At 35.3% G+C, this 25,607-nt stretch overlaps 1 protein-coding gene across 1 annotated transcript; it reads left to right on the top strand.

Annotated features, from left to right (window-relative positions):
- Nucleotides 1-11,689: 11,689 nt before the first annotated feature.
- On the top strand, nt 11,690-24,981 carry LOC119683385 (5'-nucleotidase domain-containing protein 3-like). Its single transcript, XM_038097046.1, has 8 exons — nt 11,690-11,935; nt 12,175-12,350; nt 12,407-12,634; nt 12,692-12,987; nt 21,508-21,694; nt 24,263-24,403; nt 24,464-24,615; nt 24,671-24,981. Exons 1-8 carry the CDS (start codon nt 11,758-11,760, stop codon nt 24,873-24,875), a joined length of 1,563 nt encoding a protein of 520 aa, XP_037952974.1. The 5' UTR covers nt 11,690-11,757; the 3' UTR covers nt 24,876-24,981.
- Nucleotides 24,982-25,607: the final 626 nt, after the last annotated feature.

The raw sequence follows: 25,607 nt of genomic DNA on the forward strand, positions 1-25,607 counted from the left end.
TTTAGTTTTGAGTAACAATTCGATTAATATACGAATAGTTTCAAGTAATTTGTTAAAGTAAATTATTATATTTAATATAAATTTGTTATGTCAGTTTTTAAGGTTGTTTTATAAATTAAATATTTATTAGTTATAAAGACTTTTAAACTCCAGTTACCAGGTGTTTTATAATATATTTTTAAATGAAAGTAATAATAGTAATAATATTAACAAATAATTTTTATATTCAGTATAATTTTTTTATAATTCAACTCTTTAATAATGAACGAACTTTAAGCATATCATATACATTTTTTTAAATTATTATATAGGCCGTGTGCGAGTTCGAGTAAATTGATGCAGTTATTTTTATTGAATTTGATTGCAATGCGTACAACAATAAGAAATTTGTTTTGACAAAATTTACGGGATTTTGTTTACCCGAAAAATATTTTTGTTCTTGCCTGCAATAGAAGGAATTTCAATAAAAGGGCAGCAAAATTGCCAAATCGTTCTATTTGAAATTTCTCCTGTTACAGCAACCTGCGCACCACTTTCCATACAACATATTTACAACATTGATACAACATTTTTTTTTTCAACATTTACAACATCATACAACGTTTTCACAACATTCGACACCAGTCACAACATTGGTACAGCATTTTTTTTACAACATTTACAACATTGTTACAACATTGTTTTTACATTTACCACAAGTTACAATATTTTACAACTTTCTACTTCATTGTTTTTTTTTCTGCACAATAAACGTTGCTACAACCAGAAGTGGTTATTTACTTTTTTATTTTAATTAATTTCTTATAACGAACCCTGGTATACTCGCTGAGTATACCCCAGCTGTAGATAGGGCCGGAAAAGGTCGTTACAAAGTCCTCTAGCGATGTCAATGTTGGAGTCTGACGCGAGTAGTACAGTTTCGTTCGCGAATGTAGCAACCATTTCATTTGTAATCGTTGAGGTTGGGATGTCGGCTGTATAAAGTAGATAGCGGACAGGGCCTATTACACTTCCTTAAGGTACACCCACTTGTCTGTTTTTGAAACCGGAGATACTGTCTTTGTGCTTTACGTAGAAGTAACGTTCACCGATGTAGCTCTTAAATATTTGCACATAATTCTCAGACAGAATTTTTGTTAATTTTTTAATGAGTCTTGCCAAACACTATCGAAAGCTTTCGCTACATCTAAGTATACTGCAATTGTGAATTGTTTCTTTTCAACAAATTTGGCATACTAAATACTAGCATTATAATATATATGTCCTATTAGATTTAAATTGGTTTATTCTTTAAAAAAAATATATTACAGGTCATGCATTTCCTCAATATTCAATTTGTACTTAAAGTTTTAAGACAAATTTTAAGCAATTATTTTCCTAATACAATTAAAAACAAACTTAGTCATATAAGAAATATCTGGGAACGATACAATTATACCCAGCTTGCTAAAATACCAACCACTCTTAGCAAAAATCTATAACAATAGACTTTTTATTACCAACATTGGTTATCACCCCATCAAATGAAAACAACTTTTGATCATAATGATCCAAGAAGCAGGTAAAGACCCTACATTAGCTTCTTCTTACAGACCTATTAGCCGTTTTTTTTGACTTCTCTAAAGTATGTAAAAAAATTTTTTAACAAATTTGGAGTCTTCTTTAATGAATATCATTTAATCACTTCACTCCAGTCTGTACTCTTTTCGACGTTAAAGAAATTTTAGATAGAGTATGACATTAAATCAGACACTTGATACCTACCAATACATTATTTGACATATTAAACATCACAGTTTTAAAACACGATACCTTATGTATCTACATTGATTGTCAAAAATACCGAACTCTAACACGAAGAAGAAAATCAACTAAAAAAACAGATCTTTTTCATCGAAGCCTTTATAAAGCCTTATTTTGATAAATTCTCTGGTATAGGTAATGCAATTAAACAACATGAGTCTTATTTAAGGAAAGTACGAGTATGTTGCACACATTTACTCAAAGGAAAATTTTGGTTTTGTTGGTGCAATGCTCAGAATTCTTAAACAGATTATTCTTAATTAAAAAATAAGGGAAGTTCAGAAAATCTGATTCTAAAATTGCGAATTTTAGTATTCTCTGTATATCTTCAATTGCGATATGTTGCGCTTTGGTGGGAATTCATTGTCTCTTTAACCATAAGAATTCAGCCGTTCTTCTCCATGTTTTCGCTAGAGCACCAAGCCTTCTACTAACTTGTGAAATCCATGCCAAAGCTTGCCTCGCTATGTAATTTCTCGGTTTTCTAAGTTTATGGTCTATCCCTTTTCACTTTCTCGTTTCTATTTCAGTTTGTACTGCTTTTTGATATTCGACGGGGCCACTATATTTTGAGAATTCTGTGTAGACACTTATCCATTAACACTTACATCTTTTTCTCTATAAGACTGAAGTGCTTCCATGTTTCACAGCCGTAGTGCAAGATAGATTTCACATTTGCGTTAAAGATTTGCAGTTTGGTCTTCCTATTATGTTCACTAAGTTCACTAAGGCATATGTTGTTAAGTTTACCAAATACGAACATCAACATCTTAAATAGCTTCGCTCTTATTTGTCACCATGCTTCCTAGGTAGGTGAAAGAGTTTACGCATTCAATTTCTTCTTCATTGTTTTTAAGTTTATTTATTGTTTCTTCAACCTCATCTTTCGTTAGAGGATTTGCATTAACGTTGTTTCTATTGGATTATTTAATATTTCTTTAAAGTGCTCAGCCCACCGTTTAAGTTGCTTCTTGATATCAGTTATGATATTATCATCTTGATCTTGATAGGTTTCTCCCCGTTATGATTGGTGCCTGCCAATTCCCTAGTTATTGAATATCGTCACCACTGATTGCAGCTATTGTGGCTTTGTCTTCTACCCATTTACTTTTATCACGTCTGCACCACTTTATAATGTCCTTATGAATTTGTGTGTATTGATGTCGCGATTGTCTTTTTGGATCCACACTGGTGTTTTCGACAAGCAGTCTCCGCTTTGCTTCCGCTCTCTGTTGCACCACGTCCCAAGTTTCCTGTTGCATTCATGATTTCTTGATAACTTTTGCGGCCTAGCGCTCTTTTTCCACTTTTTTTTGTAGAATTTTGTAGCCGCTTTCACTATCTCTTCTCATTTGTTGAGGTAGCGATGGTGTCGGTGGTAGTTTCATAGCCATTTCCAACCACAGAACAGAAAAGTTCCATGTGGTCTTTAATTTCTCAATGTCCATTCTTTCTGGTCTTGTATTTTCACGTTTCTCGACGAATATTAGTGTTTTTCTTATCTTACCACGAATCAAATTATGATCGCACCTCTTTACACCCCTTTTAGCTCTAACGTCTGAAAGGGAATATCGTCAGTTTCGATTTGTCATAATATGGTCTATTTTGTTCATTACTGCCACATTTGGTACCCACATGTAATTTTGGCACCGGTTTGTGAGGAAATACTGTGCCTCCAATTACTAAGCAGCTTTGATCCATTGTCGTTTCATGTATCAATACCAAATTTACCCATTTGTTTGAAATCAGTAATTTCGTCATCAACTTCAAGTATCCGTCTGAACAAGAGGGGGAACCAGAGCGAAGAAGAGAGAGGCAAATGGCTGCAAAAGCCACAAGATCGGATCGGTTGAACAACTATCGGATCGACTCAGCGGACTATCGCATGTGGAGTCATCGCTCGAGCAAGAACAGTTGGCAAAGAGGCATAAGGACGGATGTCCTGAAGTTCCGACAGCTAGCTCAACTCCTTCAGCTAGACTCACAGGCGACAACTCTGATGGTCGACAACTAGTAAAGGATGTCAGCGAAGCTGAATCGACAGTCAAAGATCCAACTAATGCGCGAAGTGGAGTACCTAATCAAGCATTCAACTGACCCGCATTGGTTGGTAAAAGGACCATTGGTCGGCGTGGTGGACAACCTTTAGCGACTAATAACCAAAAGAAAACGCAACCTGGATCTGGGGCTAAGAAAGGCGGACAACCCATACAGGGTGTCAATTATTCAAAACCCATAGGTCAGAAGAGTGGGGTCAAACAAGATGGACAACTAATAACGGTTGTTAGCCAAATGGGGTCCCAACCAAGTGGGTATCATCGATTCAAGAGTCGAAGAACCTCTTGGCGAGAAACACTTAGTTGCTTTTGAAGCATCTTTGTTGACATAGGGTTTGTTGGCAATGCTCGCCTTGAGGATGCGCACATTATCATTAAGTGTAAGAACCAACAATCAAAGGCATGGCTAATCAGCACGGTAACTAAGTTGGAATGCCTTTGGCCCAAAGCTAAGCAGACGGCTGATACGCTAACGGCGTTGCGCAACGAAAGAAGATTTCTTATTTTTATCTACGATTCTACCGTAGGCAAGGAAAGTATTCTGCAGAAGCAAAACAACTGTGTTAAGGACACTTCGAAGGGGAGGGTTGCTAACTACAGCAAGTTTGGCGAAACGAGCAGTGCTGGTGTCATGCTCACAGTGTAGTAGCCCAAAAAAGGCGCTGAGGAGATTAAGACTGCAGGGGGCAGGCTCAACGTTGGTCTAGATCAAGCCAAAGTGAGAACAACGTGCGTACATCAAACTTTGTGTTGCAAATGGATTCAATTGTGCCGAAACGTTAAAAATACTAAAAAAGGCCTTTGGTGATTTGTGTGTGTCGCAATCACGAGTATACCAATGGTTCAAAAGGTTCAAAGACGGTCGTACAAGCTTGGACCATAATTTTCGATAATAAAGAAAATTATTAAAAACAAAATTTTGCGTTTTTTTTTTTAAATTCTTGTTCTTTTTTGAATTCAAGAGCCCTGGATTCTTCAAAACGCTATTAAGGGACTCGGTAAATCAGTTGCCACGCTGTTCGTTCCACAGACAACTGGAAAAATAACAGCATGCATTATGGTGAGGAAGGGGATACACTGCATCCAATTGCCTCATCTATACTCACCAGATCTTACTACGATAAGAGTAGGAAGTGTTGCAAACACCTTTATCGTGGCGTCAGCCTATCTTCCATACGACTCTACTGAACCACCTCCCAGTCAGGAGGTGATCAGACTGATGGAGTATTGTAGGACGAAAAGGATGCGATGCGAACGCACACAATATTGTGTGGGGTAGCAGCGATAGTAACAACAGAGACAACAGAGGAGAATCTCTCCTCGAGTTTGTTGAAAAATACAATCTGATGATTGTAAACAGGGGGTTAGAACCTGCCTTCGTTAACGCACGAAGGTCAGAAGTTATTGACTTAACCCTGTGCTCAGACGCAATGACACAGAAAATTGAGAAATGGAGGATCGTTGACAGACTAACAATGTCGGATCATCGGGCTATACATTTTGAAATACTCTGTCGTCCAAAACGCACTAATAGTCAACGTCAAGTACAGGTAACGTACTTGACGTTGTTGAAGCAATTATTACAAAACAGGCCGCTGAGGAAACTGAAGACCACATGGAATGTAGAGACAGAAGTCAAAGCAACTACTGCTACGATGATTATTGCATTCGAAAACGCTTGTCCCCATTCCAGCATTGCAGAAAAGTCGTGGACACCCTGGTGGAGTCAGGACTTTGATGTAATAAAAAAGGAGACAAAGAAACCTTTAAATAAATACATGAGGGAGAAGAACCCCGTATCATGGGATCTGTACAAGGCCAAAAAGCGTGAATTTAAGAAAACGCTACGCATCCGGAAACGTGGCGGAGTTTCTGTTCGGCCATGAAGGGGTCGAAGTAAGTCGGTTAAAAAAGATGGCCACCAAAGACCCGCTCTCAAGACTTGGCTTAATCCGAAAGAAGGATGGTACAATGACTGAGATCGTAGGAGAGTCATTGAGGACTCTCATGGAGATCCATTTTCCCGGAAGCTTCAAATTTGATAATCACTGGCCTTCTCCCAAATGGGGAATGAACAGAGAGGAAAGATTTGATCCAGAAAGGATAGTGACCATAAATGCAGTTAGGAATGCCTTCTTGACATTCACTCCATTTAAGTTACCGGGGTTAGATGGCATATTTCGAGCACTCCTGCGATGGGGAATTGCTCTGCTCTCAGTTAGGCTCACTGAGATATTCAGGACGTCACTGGCAACAAGATACGTCCCTAAGGCTTGGTGAGAGTCAAAGGTGACCTTTTTGCTAAAGCCAGGAAAGAAGGATTACAACGAGCAAAATTATTCAGGCCAGTTAGCCTTACCTCTTTCATGCTTAAAGCTATGGAAAAGTAATAGTGGACTACTTAGAAGGCATCACGCTAATGAAATATATTTTAAGCAGATGTCAACATGCCTATAGGGCGGGGAGATCCACAGAGACTGCCCTGCACGAGGTCGTGAGGACAGCTGAGAGAGAGTAAACCTACAAAATGGAAGACATAGACTGAGAGACAGAGCCGTCAGAGGTGCCCACAGGGAGGGGTGCTTTTACCATTTCTGTGGAACGTGACCATAGACTCTGTACTTCAACAGCTTGACTTCAAAGACATACAAACAATTGGGTATGCGCACGATATTACACTGATGGTGAACGGCAAGTTCCCAGACACCATTAGAAACGTAAAGAGAGGTGCTCTCAAATGCGTCGAAAAATGATGTAGGGAACAAAGCCTGACAATCAATGCGACGAAATCAGACACTACTCTCTTCACGAAGAAGACAAATCTATCAATGGAGCCCTTACAACTTTTCTATAATAGCATTCGCATATCAAAGTCGGTGAAGTATCAAGGTGTCATTCTAGATAATAAACTGACTTGAAGTGAACATGTGGATGAAAAGATCAGAAAAGCGGAAGACGATGGGGGATATCCCCAAAGTCGATGCACTGGATCTATACGATGATGGTCAGATCTATTGTAACATATGCGTCAGTTGTCTGGTTGTGTAAATTCACCTAAAAGACAATAAAAGCGAGATTAGATAGGGTCCAGCGACTAGCCTGTGTTGAAATAACAGACGCTATGTGCACTACAACACTGGCGTGAGAGATGATGCTAGGTTTACTTCCGTTGGATTTATATATAAAGAAGACGGCGGCACTGGCAGCAATTCGCATGAACCAAAGCTCCACGTGGAACAACTTTGGAAAATTGGTGGGCCATCGGAAAATTCTTGGGCTCCTTGATAGATGGCAGAGCTGGTGCTGGGGTTTACTCGAAAGAGCTATTTCTAACGTGCACTCTACATCAAGGAATATATATTTCCGTCTATCAGGCTGAACTTATGACGGTCTCACATACTCTGGATCACTTATTGAATTGTCAGGTGTATTAGAAAAAGATTCTGATAGCACTGGACAATCAAGCAATTATCAAAAGCATGCAAAAGATATACATAGCTAACAGTTTAGTTCAAGAATGTGTAACGAAGCTCATGGATTGTGTTCATGGAAATGTTGTGATGGTCATGTGGGTTAAAGGACACATCGATATTGAGCAAAATGAGAAGGCAGATGAACTTGCAAAGTAAGGATCAAGCCATAATTTCTGCGGCCCAGAGTCCAGAATACCATTGAGTTACAACATGATGGCACCCTATGTCTATAAGTGGATAACCTCACTTCATCTTATGGTAATAGATGGAGAGAGTTGAGCACTTGTATACAGACTAAACTCATGTTGTCGAAACCCTGGGCTAGGGAAGCAATAAAAGTGCTTAGCTATTCGCGGAGCACTCTAAGCTGGCTGACCTCATTAATTACTGGACATGGTAACTTCAAGTATCACAAGTGCATATATTGTGCCAATGTCCAGCACTGGCAAGTAGGAGGAAGACTGTCTTGGGACACCATTGGGTTGGTGATGACTTGACAGGAAACCTCAAGCTAAATGAGCTGCTTGTATTAACAAAAAATGTAGTTATGCCTCTCCAGTTTTAACTTAATAACGATATCCAAGAATCGAAGGACAAAAAAGGACCCAAGTCGTTTTGTGGTCTACTTCGACTAATCCTTCACCTCAGTGCGGCCACTTATTGGACAGTGCGCTGTCCCAACGAACCACCATATATATAATATAGTTCTTAATGTAATGTTATAAAATTTCAACTTTACCTTAATTTTGCAGTGATTTCTACGTACAACGTAGAAAGCATATTAAAATATTGTAAATAAAGTAATAATTTACGTGAAATTCAATCTTCGTTTAGTCGGCGAAGTACAAGATTATTGTTTCGCATCGTTTTTGTGTTTGCCCTTTAGTACCACATAAGTTCCCCCACTTGTTAAACATTTTGATGTGGTGTCAAGGCTTGCCTACAAACAAGTTTACTGACAATGTGATTCCCGTGCATTGCACATAAAATAGAAAGAGCATCGGATACCGACCTTTCTCGTAGTACAACAAATCACGATCAGTAGCCGAGTTGTATGTAGATTTATTTTATTTTGTTTGACTGTATGAATTGGTGAGATAGAATGATGAGATTTGAGTGAGTAAAAGTGCGAAGGTCCACTAAGCTTAACGATTAGAGTTTCTGGCTAATCAAGACTGACCATACATGGTACACAGCCACAGATTGTAGCAGATCTAGAAAGGAAATTTCGATAAAATCCATATCCTTAGGTCCTGCGTGAGTGTATCTTAGAACATTGAACTATGGATACCTGGTGACCTTCAGTTCCAATTAGCCATTCCAGAGTGTAAGGAACTCTGCTTTGGATGACCTCTTTCTCTAATAGTCGGTGGAACAAAAATAGATATTCATAGAAAAATTAAAGCATCAAAAAAAACTAAAGACGGAGTTAGGCACTACTTTCGAAGACGAGTTTCTGGCGGGACTACGCTTACGCCCCTAATATGGCGTTTACATTTGCCAAAAATGGCTCATTTTGAATTTGTTTACCTTTTTTTTGTAAATATGTCAAAAACAAAGTGTCTCAAAGTGTCAAAATGCTTTTATTTAGGGTATGTTCAATGTATTCCTTTGCATTTGGAACATATTTGGGATGCATGCGAACGTCGTTGGGACGCATTCATACAGAATGTGATGTGAATGGCGCATTCTTGCATACATAATTTCAAGCGCGAATGAATCATTCGCTTCTAATTTTTGATTTTTGACTAAAATGAGCCATTTTCGGCTAGTGTAAAAGCGGCATAAAACAAAAAAAAACCATCAGTAAAACGCATCAGCTATAGTGCACCTGCTGCAAAAAGAAGGTGTCTGAGCTAAATATGAGATTCTGCTATTTTTGACCAGAAGGCTATATTCATATTGGTAAAATGGCTAAACGATGATGGTAAGATAAGCTACCAGAAGGTAGTAGACAAGTACAAAGAGTACAAGGCCATCTTTCCGAAGCTTGTAAAGTTGAAGAATAGGGATCGGCTTCAGGACGAGATGGTCTAAACTTCAAGGAAAAATAAAAATTGTAACGTTAAAAGTAATAAAAATACAGTCCACTAAATATGTAAAAGTAACCGATAGCAGCCACCGATAACAAAAATATTTCAACTACGAATTTAGTTCAGAAAAATTTGCACATTAGCAGTAATATTTTTAATATAAAATTAGTATAAACCTAATACTCAAATTTTCCTCTGCTTATTTCTTTTACTATTCAACCGGCATTGAAAAAAAGTGCTAGAGAAATGGGTTGAGATTGAATCCAGGTTTGCTGAAATGGTAATAGAACCATCATTAACAAACCTGTAAGGTCTTATAACAGGTTTGATTCCTCCGAATGGTAAGGTGTAAGTTACTGGAATTAACCACGGAATTTCTTGGTTATTGTATTGTTAAGGTAAATGATGTAGATTCGCTTAAAGCTAAGCTGATCTTAGCTAATGATATTCGCCACCGATAATGATAACGAAGCACAGGCAAGTACTTCAACTTATGCAGCGGTACAAACATGGCTATGAGTATGATGAGTATGGACAAAAAATAGTATGACACAGAACTATTTAAATAAAATAGCAATAATTTATTATCGAGTAATATGAGCCTTTATTTTGATGACAAATAGCACCATATGTGCTATATGCCATGAGTCAACACTGGTTCATAAGAATAAACGGTTTCAAGTGAAACCATATGTGGAACACTTGTTTCTAAGTTATTACACCATTTACTGATAAGTTATTATTTAAGATGTTATACACGTCTAATTTGTGTTAACCAATTTAAGTAATAATCTTATGTAATAATAAAAGATCCTATAGGAAATTAGTATTAAAAACTATGTTAGATTAAAGCAACTTGAATAAATAAAAATCAGTCTTATTTTGACATAAAGAACACACGCGTCTTTTATTGAAACAATTACGGGGAGAGAAGACCAGTCCCAAAAAAATTTGGGTTTTAATTTCATATATCAGAATTTAAATCATTTTATTAACACATAAATCATGTAACGTCTTATATGAAACGATACATATTTACAATAAATAAAACTAATTTACAAAGTGAGCATACTTTTAACACAAGTACTTCTTACAAATGATTTCACAAAAAACCTCTCTACCAAATATGCTAGTTTTTATTAAATATAATAGTCACTCCAGTCATAACTGACGTTTAATTACAACTTATATTAAAATTGTGCGAATCATGGAGTAACCGTAACATGTATAAAATCATACAACAACACATACAAATCTACAAAAGAATAGTATTGAAATTCAACAAATATAATTAATTAATTCAATTATTCTTCAGCGGGTTTATGATTTCGTTCTAAAATATAACACAGCAAGTGAATTTGTTAAAAAACTTTCAGAGCAAATTGGCAAAACTTCAGAAAAAAGTGCGAACATACAAGTCAAGTACGGTTTTGGATCAGCTGGCTAATAAACGCTGTCAGGACACGAATTCAATTCCTGAAACTTGCAGTCTCAAAAAATTATTTATCAATAATTAAATACAAGACTAATTCCAAGATCATTTATGATAGGTATTTGGCAATACTCTAACTCTACTCAACTGTATGGTCAGCCAAAAATTCAATTAATTAAAATGCTAAAAAGAATTTTTGTTGTTGTAAATCATTATTTTTCGAAACCTCTCTAAAAATATTTTTTCTGAAAATTGTTTTCATAAAATTAAGTGTAGTAAAAGACTATAATAAATGTATTATTATAAGCTCCATATGAGCATAAAAAAAAACTTGTTAAGATTTTAATTAACACGATTTTTCAACATTTAAATTTTAAATTATTTTTTGTTTGCAAATTTTATTTGTTATTATATATTACAGCAGTGAATGTACTTTAGATTTCAAGTACATGCTTTTTTAAAGTATTTACGTGGTAAGTCTTGTATAATTTGGCGCAACGATATTTTATATATCTCGCAAAATATCAAAACAGAGAAATAAAACTATTCTCCTTCTTACGCCCATCGCGGTAAATCTTTGAAAATACTCCGTTCTGAAAAACAAAAACACGATGAAGTGTACGAAGAAACTTCGGACAACGGTAAAAAGGTAAAAAAATTTTAGTAATTTCAAATGTAAGTGCTGTTATCGCTAACACCTTCAAGAGACTTACGGCGAATTGTTGTCGTTTAAAAAACAAATTTCAATTCGCAATGGAGTTGCCGTTCTTGTAAAATATTCTTTGATCGTAAAGCAAACAAGCACCATGTATTTCTCCACTGTTTACATATACAGCGGCTATTCAAACATCTGTTGTGTTTATTATTAATAAGGCAATTAGAATTTGTTAAGCATCGAAGTGGGTTATTTGTTTATATATGTGTTGTATATAAAGTAGCGAATTAATCTAATTCATAAAATGCTTCATAAGTATTTGAAATTAAATAAATGCTTTTTGCGGGCTCAGTTATATCATTCAAGCAATGTGTATTCTAAATTAATTTGTTCGAATAAATCATATTCTACTAATGTCGATAAGCAAGAGTCGTCAACCGATTTTGAATTGCTTTATAATATCACCAAACAAAAATTTAAATGTAATTATTAAACTAAAATTCCGGAGGTTATTCCTTTTAAAGTATTCATAAACAGTGTTAAATGATTATAACTATAGTATTATATAAGAAAAACAGAAACGAAAATGCCTTATAGTGATTTTCCAATACTTTAGTTAAATCTGAATTAAGAAGATCGCAATATTAAACTTTCTTTTGATTTGGTGTTGATTGGCATTTATTATATTAATACTACAATGTTTTGCTTTGAATGATTTCAGCCAAAAAATTGCCACCAAATGTAAATGCTAGAGGTGTCTTTGCATGCAACGAACTAGACTTGAGCGAAGTGTCCGTCTATGGATTTGATTATGATTACACGCTGGCGTGCTACAAACCATGCCTTCATGATTTGCTGTATAATTTGGGTCGGGAAATGTTAATAAAGAATTATAAGGTAAAGATTAATAGATATATTGAAGACAATGAAAACGATTGTGTACTTAAATGCAGTATCCTAGCGAAATTGCTGATCTGGAATATATACCAGGTTTCGCAGTGCGTGGTCTACACTATGACATTGAAAAAGGTTTACTGCTGAAACTGGACTCATTTCTTCAAATTCAATTAGACTCAGTATATAGAGGCCGTACTAAAATTTCAGACGATGAAGTTTTAAAACTATATAAAAATCGTATAATTCCTATTGCTTACGTTGAGGGGCAATCAAAAAATTATCAGGTATTGTCTTAAACATCATTCCACAAATAATTGTTATTCAAGTATTTTTCCGACTAGCCTAACATTAAGTCGAAAATGGTCCAACTCGCTGATCTGTTCTCTGTGCCTGAAATGTGCTTATTGTGCAATGTTGCGGAATATTTTGAGAAAAAACACATCGATTATCATCCAGAAATTTTATTTCATGATATAAAATCGTCCGTGCAGTCCTGCCATCCCTTAATGCATCGAATCGTAATGGAAAATATTGATCATTATATAGAAAAAAACGCATTACTCCCTGTATATTTCGAGAAGCTTATCAACGCGGGAAAAAAACTATTTTTGGTGACGAATAGTCCATTTTCATTTGTGTAAGTATACTCGTTTAAGACAGCAAGTTTCGTCTTATAAGATATTCATATTATTGAAATTATTCATATTATAAATAACCAGTTTATATGAATTTTTATTAGCAATTAAACAATATTTGCCCGTATGGGTATTTACGCCTTGGTGAAATTGAGTTGAGTGTGTGTAAAAGGTGCAAGTCCCAGATAAGTTCCACATTTTCCACACTACAGACACAAACCGAACCGTTTACTAAAATTTTGCATATGAAATCTTGAATTTTGTAGAGTTGTCGTTTTGTGAGTAAATTACTTAGAATATCTGGTGCGACTCCAATTTCTCGCGTAAAAGCATTTAACATCGGAAAATAGTAGGTATAATCTCTCTTAAGTTTCTTTAAGTTTGAAAAGAAAAAACAATAAGAAAAACATGATAACAACAATCAAAATGCTATCTAATACTCTTGATTCTGACCTATACTGATCAGATTAGCTAACTTGGCACTTTAACCGATTTAGCTAAAAGATGCTAAGGTAACGTTTAAAGTAGTATCAGAACAATTTTTCTATAAATTTTTCTATAAATTTGCTCAAGAATTCTAATAGGCACTTGAACTATAAAAAGTCTTGAATGAATTAAAAGTATTAAAATTAAATAATTTATCTACATAAAGAAGTTTTTTCGATAAGTAGTGAATTACATCAACAAACATTCTTTTTTATATTATTTTAATTAATTGCATTATTGGCTGACCTCTATGGTCACTGTTTCGAGTATTGCCAAATACCCATCGTCATGGGTCTTGGATATAATTCTTGTACGAGTATTTAATTATTCGTAAATAATTTTTTTGAGACTGCAAGTACCAGTTTATCTAGTTTATCTAGAAAATAGTTTATACTGAAAGCATAAGATTATGATGTATTGTCGCCAATTGAACCTATTTAAAATTTGGGAAATCTAATGTTATGATGTCAAACTTACTCGTGGAAATCCTGTGCACTGCATTGTCGTATTATATAATGACTTAATATATACAATTACATAAAATTTGATAACTCATATTGCATCTATAGAAATAATATGCGTTATCTTGTTAAGATGCCCATTCCTGCCCTTTACAGAACAGAAATGTTTATTAAAATCATACAGTGGCGTGTGACGGTGATCGTATTACTCTAGTACGTTGCTAGCATTTACGTTGAACATGCGAATATTTTTATGCCCGCTATTATCCAAATAATTATTGCAATGTGATTTATTCCAGCAATGTGATCGTACATGATATAATTTATTTACAAACTACATTCAAATAATGAATTAAGTATTGTAAATCACAATATAAAAAATAAATATAAAATCAATAATTATTACATTAATAATAACATAATAAACATTAAATAAAATTAATTAATTTAAAAGTGAACATAGTTCCTCCGGTTGATGCAGGACAAATCTGTACCCCTTCGTCTACATCAGAGAACTGCAACGAGTCATAATTTTAACACTCAGAGTACACGCATAAAAAACCTAATATAAATGAGTATAAAGGTTTTCCTCATACTCTACTTACATGCATTCACATTCGCCACAGAAATTAATCATAAGTATGTTCGTTGACTAATGCCGGTGCTAATAAATCAACTTCACAAGAATGTGTAAAAATTTCAAAGTAAAGTAGAATAAAAGGCAAATGATTCATGAACCATAGCATATACTCCGGTGGTATGAATATACTTATAAAAAATGAATGAGTCGATCAGTTGTAGCATTCGTAAAAATTTTGTATGAGCGCTGTTATTTGCTAAGTAAAAAATTTGTGTGTGTTTAGGTTAATGTTTTTGGTGTTTGCTTGTTCTTAAATATTATGTGTGCATTAAATTACTTACTTACTTATGTGGCCATAACAACCCGTTACCGAGTTTCGGCCTGACGCAGCATGTCTCCCCAGGCGCCTCTGCTGCGTGCGCGCCTTCTCCAGTCTCGTATATCAAGTCCAGTTAGTGCTTCCTCAACTTGATCACTCCACCGGAGACACGGTCTACCTCTACGTTTTCTTCCGCCAACTACTGTTTCAAACACCTTTTTCGCCGGAGCGTCTTCATCCATTCTCACGACATGACCAAGCCAGCGAAGTCGCTGGATGTTAATGCGCTGAATTATATCAATGTCGTGATAAAGCTCGTACAGCTCGTGGTTCATTCTAATGCGGTAGTCGTCGCCAACTCGTAGAGGATCTTACGAAGAACTTTTCTCTCGAACACTTCCAGTGTTGCTTCATCATTCTGTGATAACGTCCATGCTTCTACGCCATACAGAAGCACAGGGAGGATGAGCGACCTATAGAGCGTAAGTTTCGTTTGTCGAGAGAGAGCTCTACATCCCAATTGCCTACTGAGCCCATAGTAGCACCTATTAGCAATGATGATTCTTCGTCTGATCTCCAGACTGACATCATTTGTATTCGTTACGGCGGTGCCAAGGTAGATGAAATCCTTGACAGATTCGAAAGTATAGTCGCAAGCCACTAGCCCGGTGTCCGAGCGACGCACATTTCTACCAGTAGCCGACATATACTTCGTTTTTCCCTCATTCACCGCTAAACCCATTCTTGCAGATTCCTTTTCGATAACAGCAAAAGCAGCTGTAACATCATGCTTGCTACGCCCAATGATGTCAATATCGTCGGCGTAAGCAAGGAGCTGGACACATTTGTAGAATATTGTTCCATTACGATGAACACCTGCCCCGCGCATGATCACTTCCATGACGAAATTAAAGAGGTCGCATGATAAGGGCCTCTTTCTGAAGCCTCGCACGGTATCAAAAGGTTCAGAGAGACTCGATCCTACCTTGACGGAACTACGGGTATTACTCAGCGTCATTCTGCAAAGTCGAATTAATTTTGCAGGGATACCGAGCTCAGACATTGCGGCGTAAACGCGATCCCTTATGGGGCTATCGAAAGCTGCTTTATAATCGACAAAAAGGTGATGAGTGTCGATGTTATGTTCGTGGGTTTTTTCCAGGATTTGTCGCAGTGTGAATATCTGATCAATGGTGGAGCGACCAGGTCGAAAGCCGCACTGATAAGGTCCAATCAGTGAGTTGGCATGTGGCTTCAATCTTTCACACAGTACAGTTGAAAGAACCTTGTACGCCACAGGTATTAGGCTAATCCCGCGATAGTTGGCGCAAATCGTTGGATCACCTTTTTTCAAGACAGGACAAAGGGTAATGAGCATCATTCCTATTTCTACACACCTCGATTTCCTCTCGCTCGCGCCTTTCTTGATCTCGTTTCTACCGTCTGAATAGGCACCTCTCTACCTTCCTCATCTCCTGATATTGTTCATGCACGGTTCGCGTTGCTGCTGACTGCAGGGTCCTTTTATAGGCCGCGTTCTTCGCAGCAGTAGCTTGGCGAAACTCTTCGTCGTACCATTGATTTCGCCGTGGGGGACGTTGGAAACCAAATACATCTTCCGCTGTTGTGCGTAGGGAGTGAGAGATATGTCCCCACTGTCTACCGGCATTATCGGGACGGGAGGGTTGGTTGTTTAATCGGCTAGAGAGCTGAGCGGCGAAGAATTCGGCTGTCTCTCGTGATCGCAGCTTACTAACGTTTAGTTTTTTCTGAACATTGGAGCGTACATTGTTGGCGGTAATAAGCCGCATGCGTACCTTGGCTGCGACAAGGTAGTGATCTGAGACAATGTTTGGACCACGGAATGAACGTACGTCCAGCACATTAGAAGCGTGCCTTGCGTCAATCACGAAGTGGTGTGCATTAAATTAGCGGTTGTTTTACTAAGAAATTATATGCAAGAAATTAAACAACAGCAATCAATTTTTTCCTGACTGACGTAATACTCATGAATGATTCATAAATCATTTGCATCATTTTTGTGTCGAGTGTTGGTGTTAATGAGTATCTTATGAAAAGAGTATAAATCCTTATAAGTCATTTTGCTGTATGTAGGTATGAATCAGATGAAGTCAAATATACGAAAAAGAGAGTCAGGTGGCATATAAATGAAACAGAGTCAATAATTCGAGTATGAGTACTCATTGCATTTCTTTGATCTAGATGAACTCGGATGTTGTTTGTTGTTGTCTTCGGGGCAGGGGAGTGAGTTATTGAAAAAATCCTGCTTTCTGTATTTGTACATGTACCGACCGATGACATGTACCGACCGTATAGGCCTAACAGACTCCGACCGTATAGTCCTAACAGACAGTGATATTCTGACACAGTTTTTTCTAAAAAATCTTTTTGTACATTCACTGCTTCTAATGATGCTTTCAGCTGATTGATGTCATTGCAGAACTGAGTCATTGTCATTGATTGATGAATGATTAGCATACCAGTTTTAATCAAACTGTTCCCTTTGCGAAAATACCAAATTATTTCATACAAGTGGAATCGAAGAGCAAAAGCTGTATTATTATTATGTTTTTGTTATATTTCAATGTTTCGTATTGCGACAAATGTGTTTCAAAAACTGTAAAATATTCATTTCTATGCGCGTTAAAAGCCATCTATTTGTACTCGGTATAATTTGGATATACTCTTGATTGATGGCCGCTGGTACTAGCACTAATAGAAATAGATTAAAAGCTTGATCATTGATTAGTGAAAGTGTTATTGAAACAAAATATTGGTATTAAAAAAACAGCTGTCATAAGAGAATAAAGTTCAACGTCGTTACTCATGTTTCTTGACAAATATGTAGCAGGACTGAGTTATTCCCGAATTTTTAATAAGTCACTATATAGTTAGAAGAAATGTACTATTTTCTTGCTAAAATTTAATGTTAGTTATTATGCTCCAGAGTTGAGTAGCAATTGCATTTGGTGAAGTTTAGAATTACAGATTTCTTTTCCTTTTTGAAGTTTGAGTTGCACACCATTCAACTGTCTGTTCAAAAGTTGTTTTAAAAAGCAGATGATCTGTCTTCATGATGTTTAATGTAGAATACAGCACTGAGGTTTAATTTTTCAAGAGTTAAAAAAGATGCTTGTTATCATTTTTTAGTTTTTGAATGGTCTGTGCATGGCTTTTGAATACTCCGAGTCACTGAGCTAAGAATCTCTATTCTCCGAAAACGAACTAGAAGTCTCGATACAGTAGTTACATATTTTATAAGACTTAGATATGATTACAGTGAACACTCAAATAGTGGAAGCTCCAATAGTAATGGCGAAGAAGAAGAACAAGAAACGCAAAAGGAAAATCGATATAGACGATGAACTGATGAAGGCGAGTATATTACATTGCATTGATTAAGAAGTTCTAGGCGAAACGACATTTACATACTTTAATGGATGTACAAAAACAATTAATAGCCTAGAAGAGAGAATTAAGTAAATTATCATTGAGAAACCAGTTTACCAGTTTATTTGGAACAGAGTATAAGTTTGACGACGATATCAACTTGGATTTTAAACAATTATGCTGAAAATTTTCAGGGGCCAACCTACCTCATCATAACGTACCATGTCAATCAGATCCATGTGATCTACAAGTGTTCTTATTCTAACAAGTTCTGTAGATGTGTGTCATTAAATTATTACAACAGCAAATCACTTGAAGATATTCTCGCAGAATCATTTCAAGTTGGAAATTCGCGATCCAACATGACTAAGTCATAGTTTAACTTAATCATGGCCTACGGCCGATAGCTGTCGACTGTCAACGTCAACAAGCGCAGTTTAGCCAGCGAATCAAACAAGTCGTCGTCGACGTCGAATCCAATATTTTTTTTATTCTCACAAAAAATCTGCAATTGCGAGTGTGAGATTTTGTGATTGTTGATATGGCGAGGAAACTGTGTATGCTGCAGTTAGATTACTTTGAATTCTATCCAAGTTGTATGCATTTCTTCTTCATCCAAATCAAGTTTAAGTTGCCATAGTTGATGAACGAACTTCTTTGCTTTTCTTTGCCGTTACAAGATTAATGAGCTTTAGTGGGTTAAGGATTCGTGCTATTTCGGTGCAGATAGTTCGTTTCGTAGCTTGTGTGTCTGTTGCCGTATCAACCTTGATCTGATAGTTATCGAATTCGGGTCCCCCTTTTTTAACAATGTCAGCGATATCTTCAGCATTAGCATTTGCCAAACTCTGACCTTTATAAATGGTTCTAGCTTGACCTCTTTCTACTCATTATTACGAGGATTCGTGAATTCAAAACGGTTTTATTAGTTAATTGAGGAGGACTCGTTCCTCTCTCCATTTCAACTAACTAACTAACTAATGCAGATACAAGAGGATATTTAGCTTTGTTGTTTAAGGCTAATATTTACAAGTACTTGGTGAATAGATACGGAGCGGCTTATGCCTCCTCATATTTTGAAAATTTTGTTTTTTGATGAATCTGCCGATACATCTTTCGATATCCGTCTATCCACATCAATATGTCAGAAAGTTTTCTCTGTAGTACAGATACTTTCTGCATTATGTCATTTAGTGACATGACTGTCGTGGGCTACTGCTCATTTAGTTGTAGTGCTTCTACTTCACAATTGAGCACACATTTATTAGACATTAATTAGTTTGTATATAAAGTTGACCCTTCTTTATTTATGGGTAGTGGCCCAAGCTCTCATTTTTCCTCACAAATGCGATGTATTATGACCGTAATTGTTGCTTGTTGCTTAGCCTCTGTTTTAGTCCCATGGATCGGTTCAAGGTCATTTTTCGTGATTCACAAAGTACTGATAGATCTTCTGTATATGGCATTTTGACTAAGAACCGACCTTCTTTATTGTGATGAATGTTTTATATGAATGATGTTTCGGATTATTCTTCTTTTCTTGGTCTTTACTGACTATAGCACATGTGGTTACAACTTGGGAACAGCCATATAATACATCGCTGCTTACCCAGCCAAATGAGACTTTTTGTAGCATTAATAATTCTGCTCCGCGGTTTGCAGTGTTAATGCCTTTAATACAGATTGGGTTTACTTATTGTAATTACATTTACTTGAGAGTCATAACTAAATATGATCCTGTATACAACTGGTGAGTTCTTGTTTTTAGCAATGTTGAAAAAAAAAAACATATATTGTGTTTAAAGATGATGTGATCAACAGAGTAAAAGGTCCAGTATTGCGCTATTATAGTGTGCATACTTTGGCTTTTTTGCTAACCGCGCTATCTTTTAGTATTTTTTATTCCCACGCTAAACTGTAAATGTTTATACAAGAAGAATATGATATCTTGTTCTTTACTTGAGAACGTTGACCGTCTTGCGCGAGGCATAAATGCTAAACTTGCAAGTCGCGGTATGTGCACACTACCGTCCATGTAAGTTTAAGAACTTAAAACCAAAATGAAATCAGTATGAATAAGAAACATCTAATGAACAGTCTTTTAATTAAATAAATCGGCACTACTCTACAATTTCATTATCAATCTGCCTCTGCAATCATTGACGCTGTGCCAGCTATGTAGATAATTTAGCCATAAGTTTAAGGGTATCATTATACTGAAACCTTTTGGTTCAGTTACTAACAGGAACTTGTTAGACCGATAGATGGAATTAGCATCGAGGTTACACAATATGCACATTGTCGTATTATTTGTAGCTGCAGTTGCTGCTACTACTTTGGTTGATGAACTCAAATTGTCACTTTTTTTTGAGTAAAACTATTTCTCTAAAAATTAGAGAAAGTCGGCTGCTGATTGCAATCCACGAGGTTGTGCCAGGAACTCTTTATATAATAGGCTGAAGTGCTAATCCACTTTTTGTGTTAGAATATATAACAGCATTGGACTCCAGGAACTGTTGCCTATGCCTAAAGTTTTAATGCTAGCAATCCTTCTAGGGTGCTGACGTACATAATTCAGATGTAATTTGCTGTTACATTTTTTACGACTGGATAAATTATTAGTGGATGATGGAGACGATGACTTTTTGAATATCATAACACTATTTCAATATTTGATATTCCGTAGCATAATTTAGGTTGGTTAAAGCTATATATTAGAGCAGGTTTAGTGGTGCATCGCTAATCAAAATATTTTTTAATACCACAACTGTGATTGCGACAACTGATGGTTTTGGACCATTTCCGTAAACAAGCTATCGAACTCCATTCACTTTGTGTAAGTTCCGCCAAAAGTCAAAATCGTAATATTTGGTTATTTAACCTTTACTTTTTTCCACAAAGTGAAGTGAGCACTGTTCGTTCTGTGTCGATTTTGAAGTCATTGACACTAGCACTGATTCTCTTTATCTTCAGTTTAATATAGTTCTGTAGAGCATATCCATGTCTATTGTTATGTCTACTGTTTAGTGCTTTAATATACCTCAAACTTTGACTACATCACCTTTATTATATTGATATAGTGATATTTGACTTTAAAACTACAACCAACTGCTGATTTTAAATTGGTTAACCGGCCTCATAAAGTGCAATTGGCTTTGATCACATTTATACATGCATTCTCTAAATTACATTAGAATAGTGTGTATAAATAAACATTTAGAAATTACGCATAAATTGTTAACAACATAAAATATAACAATTGTAGTGACCGTGGGATGACCTTGTTAGCTGGTACAAATTGGCGTAATTATTTTGATGTCATCATCGTGCAAGCACGTAAACCAAAGTTCTTTACTGATGAGTCGAGACCTATTCGACTATATGATGAAAAAACAAAGACTCACGTTTGGGACAGAGTTTCTAATCTAGAAAAAGGGAAAATTTATTATGAAGTATGTATTAGACTATAATTTATAAATATATATATATATATATTGTATATTTCATTTAATATTAAATTTTTTTTTTTGGAGCTTATGTAAATAATTATATTTCTAATATTCTTATAAATCACAAACCCCCAAAAGATTTCATATTTACTTTTATGTGTTTTTTTTTTAAGTTTCATATTTAATATTTTTTTAAAACACAATCAAATGAATAAATAATTTATGACGTTTCAGTTATTTTTGTATTCACTTTAATGCTCCTATGTAACCAGGAACTACAACAAAAATAAAGAATTCGTAATTATTGGATAAAAATTTTGATTTGTACAAAAATAGTAAACAATAATTAAGCATAACCATCCCTTTATTTTAGTTAAGCATGCAGTCAGTGCACATATCTGCAAACATTACAGAAAACAAACAAACTCTTGAAGTACAAAAGGCAACATAGTTTTTTGGATACGCGGAACATTGCACCCAATGAGTAGTTCCCTCTTATGTAGAATAGGTGCGATCCCAGGTTAGGTCTTTAATATATGTGTTATGTATATACTTCGGGTTGACTCTTTATGACCCATATTAACAATGCTGCTTTGTCTGATTTTAAAATAAAAATATTAATTAATGTTCAATTTTTCTTACCGAAAGTGACGCGCCATATGACGAAAAAAAAATTGCAAAACTTTCAATGTTTCCTATAGAAGGGAAAAGACAACAACAAAAATTTAGTTAACTTATTGAAATTTGGGCTACCAAACAATGCTGTTTCGAGTATTGCCAAGTACTCATCATCAATGGTCTTAGCGACTTCTAATATTTTCTTTTCGTCATAAGGCGCGTCTCTTTCGGCAAGAAAAAATTAACATTAAAAAATTAGAATTTTAGGAAATATGAACAATAATATTGTTGAAATTTTTCTAATCGCGATTAGCAAACTTGTAGAGCAGCATTTGCGTAGCTTCTTTGTAAAATTGTTTCCAAAAAAGGCGATTTACATATAGCAAATAAAAATATGCATAACAGATATTTCTGCAAAAAGAATAGTTTTGCAATAAAAATAGGTAACCTCAAAAAATAACTTTCAATTCATTGAACTTGTGTTTTCAAACAAAGCTGTAGTTTATAAGCTCGTTCTAATTTGAAGCACGGCAAGTGCTTTGTGTAATGTCACTAATTAAATAAAAAATAACAAAAAACCTGGAACGAGAGCACTGAAAGTTTGTGCAGCCTTGGCTACTTGTGGTTAAACACGATTAGTCATCGCTTCTAATTTGACAGGCATAAGTTCTAAGCCTGGCACTTGCAGTCCAAACAAATTATATACGGACTATAAACTAATTAAAAAGAAATTCGCATATTTCCTAAGACCACTGATGAAGAGTACTTGTCAATACTCGAAATAACGTTGTATGGTCAGCCAAATTTCAAAAAATTAACTAAAATTTTTGTTGTTGTCTTTTCTTTGATATTTGAATCCTTCTAAACTAAAAATAGAATAACTTCTTTGTTGTCATAAGAAGCGTACCTTTCGGCAAAAATAATTAACTAACTGAATTTTTGTTGTTGTTTTTTCATTTCAATTCGAACCCTTCAAAAAATATTGATGCTACTGGTGTTGTTCGATAGCTTTACTGTTTTCTATTACTGTTTTCATCATTTCCTTAGTATTCAGCAAATACTACTGCCTGTGGTTAAAAAAATAATCGTTTTTGTTGCATGTAGCATTGCGAATAACTCATAATAACTCATAACTTAACAGCGGAAAAGTGTTTGGAAGAGTTAAGAAACTTACTGTATAATGTGCATTGCTGTCATTTTTATGGCAAATTTGCTTACTCTGCTCGTTAGGGGTTTTATCCAATATTTCGGTCGTTGGCAGAAAGACTTTTTGAGTCACATAGAAACGAAAGTCGTTTTTAGTCCGAGTAATGTTTGTTAGTTGTTCTAACTCTTACATTTATTGCCACAACAAATTATAAAAAACAATAGTAGGTCCAAAAAAAAAAAATTTCAAAACTGGTTTTTAACAGTGCAACATGTGGGTTTAGAAACAGAAGAATTTTTAATATTTGTGAATTACAATAATAAAATTAATTAAATTTTAATTGAATGTTTGGCTGACAATTCAATTTCGAGGCAAATTTTTATCATCAGTGTTCTTTGGAAATATTTGTTGGTTTTATAAGTTCGTATATGTTTGTTGGACTCAAGCGTCAGTCTTTAAATTTTGAACCTGTCCAATGGTCCAATGGTCCAGCAACGCCTTCGCATCTTTTAACCGGACAAAACAAAACTGCACGAAATTCGTAGTTTTTGTTGTTCAAAAATCAAGGTTTTTGTAACTTTTTTCTGAGATCTCATAATATAACAATCAAGCACTTCATACTAACACCATACTTTTTATAATATTGCATTGTACTGGTATGAAAATCTTTACAATTAAGCTTTTGATCGAATATTATTTGTATGCTTGCTGAATATTTTAATACGCATGCATAGCGACGAATACAAATTAGTAAAATTATATAAATTGCAGTTAATGTATACAAACCTTAATTATATTATTTTTAGGGTACTGTCAAGCAATTACAAGACTTAAGAGGCTGGCGTGGTCATTCAGTCCTGTATTTTGGTGATCATCCATATAGTGACTTAGCAGATGTCACATTAGAGCATGGCTGGCGTACTGGCGCAATTATAAACGAACTCACTGTACACATTTTTTTTATACTTCTGAATCTAAATTTTTTATCAAAGTTTTCATATTTGTAGCATGAAATTAATACTCTAAATAAAGACAGTTTCAAAATTAATGCAAATTGGCTTCAAATGTTGACTCAGTTAATTGAGGAGAATCAAGATAACGAAACGGAGGCAGCACAGATCGCATTAAAGAAATGGACGGCAGAACGAGATCAATTGCGGTAAATTTTGTATTTATTTTACAAGTTCTTAAATTTTGTTATATATTCAAAATAGAAACAAAACCAAAATGGTGTTTAATATGCAATTTGGGAGCGTCTTTCGCACTTACCATAATCCAACATACTTCTCACGGCGTTTATTTCGCTTTGCTGATGTTTACACCAGTGACATAACGAATTTATTGAATTTTTCAACATCTCACACTTTTTATCCACGCAGGGGCGTAATGCCACATGAATATACGTCGTATTTTATGTAATTTCAATACCCTTACTATATTAAGATTATTATTAACTTGTGGTAGCGTTTTACGTTTATTCAGGTAAAAGTTGTTAAATAAAAGATAAAATATGCAAATCATTAAATTAATGTGTTTATGTATTTCTTTTATAAGATTTGAACCTAAAAGCTCACTTAACCTTATTGAATTAACAAAATAAATTAAACTACTGAATGTGAACATTCGGATAGAGATGGTAAATTAATTTTTTTTTTTTTTTTTTTTTTTTTATTTATATTTAAACAAAATGAAGAGTTTAAATTTACAACAACTAGTCATATTGACTAACAAGAAGTTTTTTTATTACAGTAAGTTTATCTAAGTCTATCTAGGGTGAGCAAATATAGATACGAACTAGTCATCTCCTTGCTGGTTGAAACGCCTCAAAAGGTCATTAGGTTTGAAGCGGCATAAGCGTCTGTGAGTGACATCACAAAGTAGCGCTGGAATGGTGCTGTTTAAGTGTTGTCTCAGCCTGTCATAATGTTTTTTAGCAGCCTTCTGAATTTCTTGTTTGACAGTAGGTATTTTTAGGTCACGATGTAGATCAGAATTTCGCACGTACCACGGAGCGTTAACTGCATCTCTGATTGCTTTGTTTTGAAGTCTTTGCATCATATCTATTATATGTTTCTTCGCACAACCCCAGATTTGGACGCCATAGAGCCAGACCGGCTTGAAGACTTGTTTATAGATCATTAGCTTGTTTTG

This window comes from Teleopsis dalmanni, chromosome 2 (genome assembly GCF_002237135.1).
Source record: "Teleopsis dalmanni isolate 2A chromosome 2, ASM223713v2, whole genome shotgun sequence".
Taxonomy (NCBI): domain Eukaryota; kingdom Metazoa; phylum Arthropoda; class Insecta; order Diptera; family Diopsidae; genus Teleopsis; species Teleopsis dalmanni.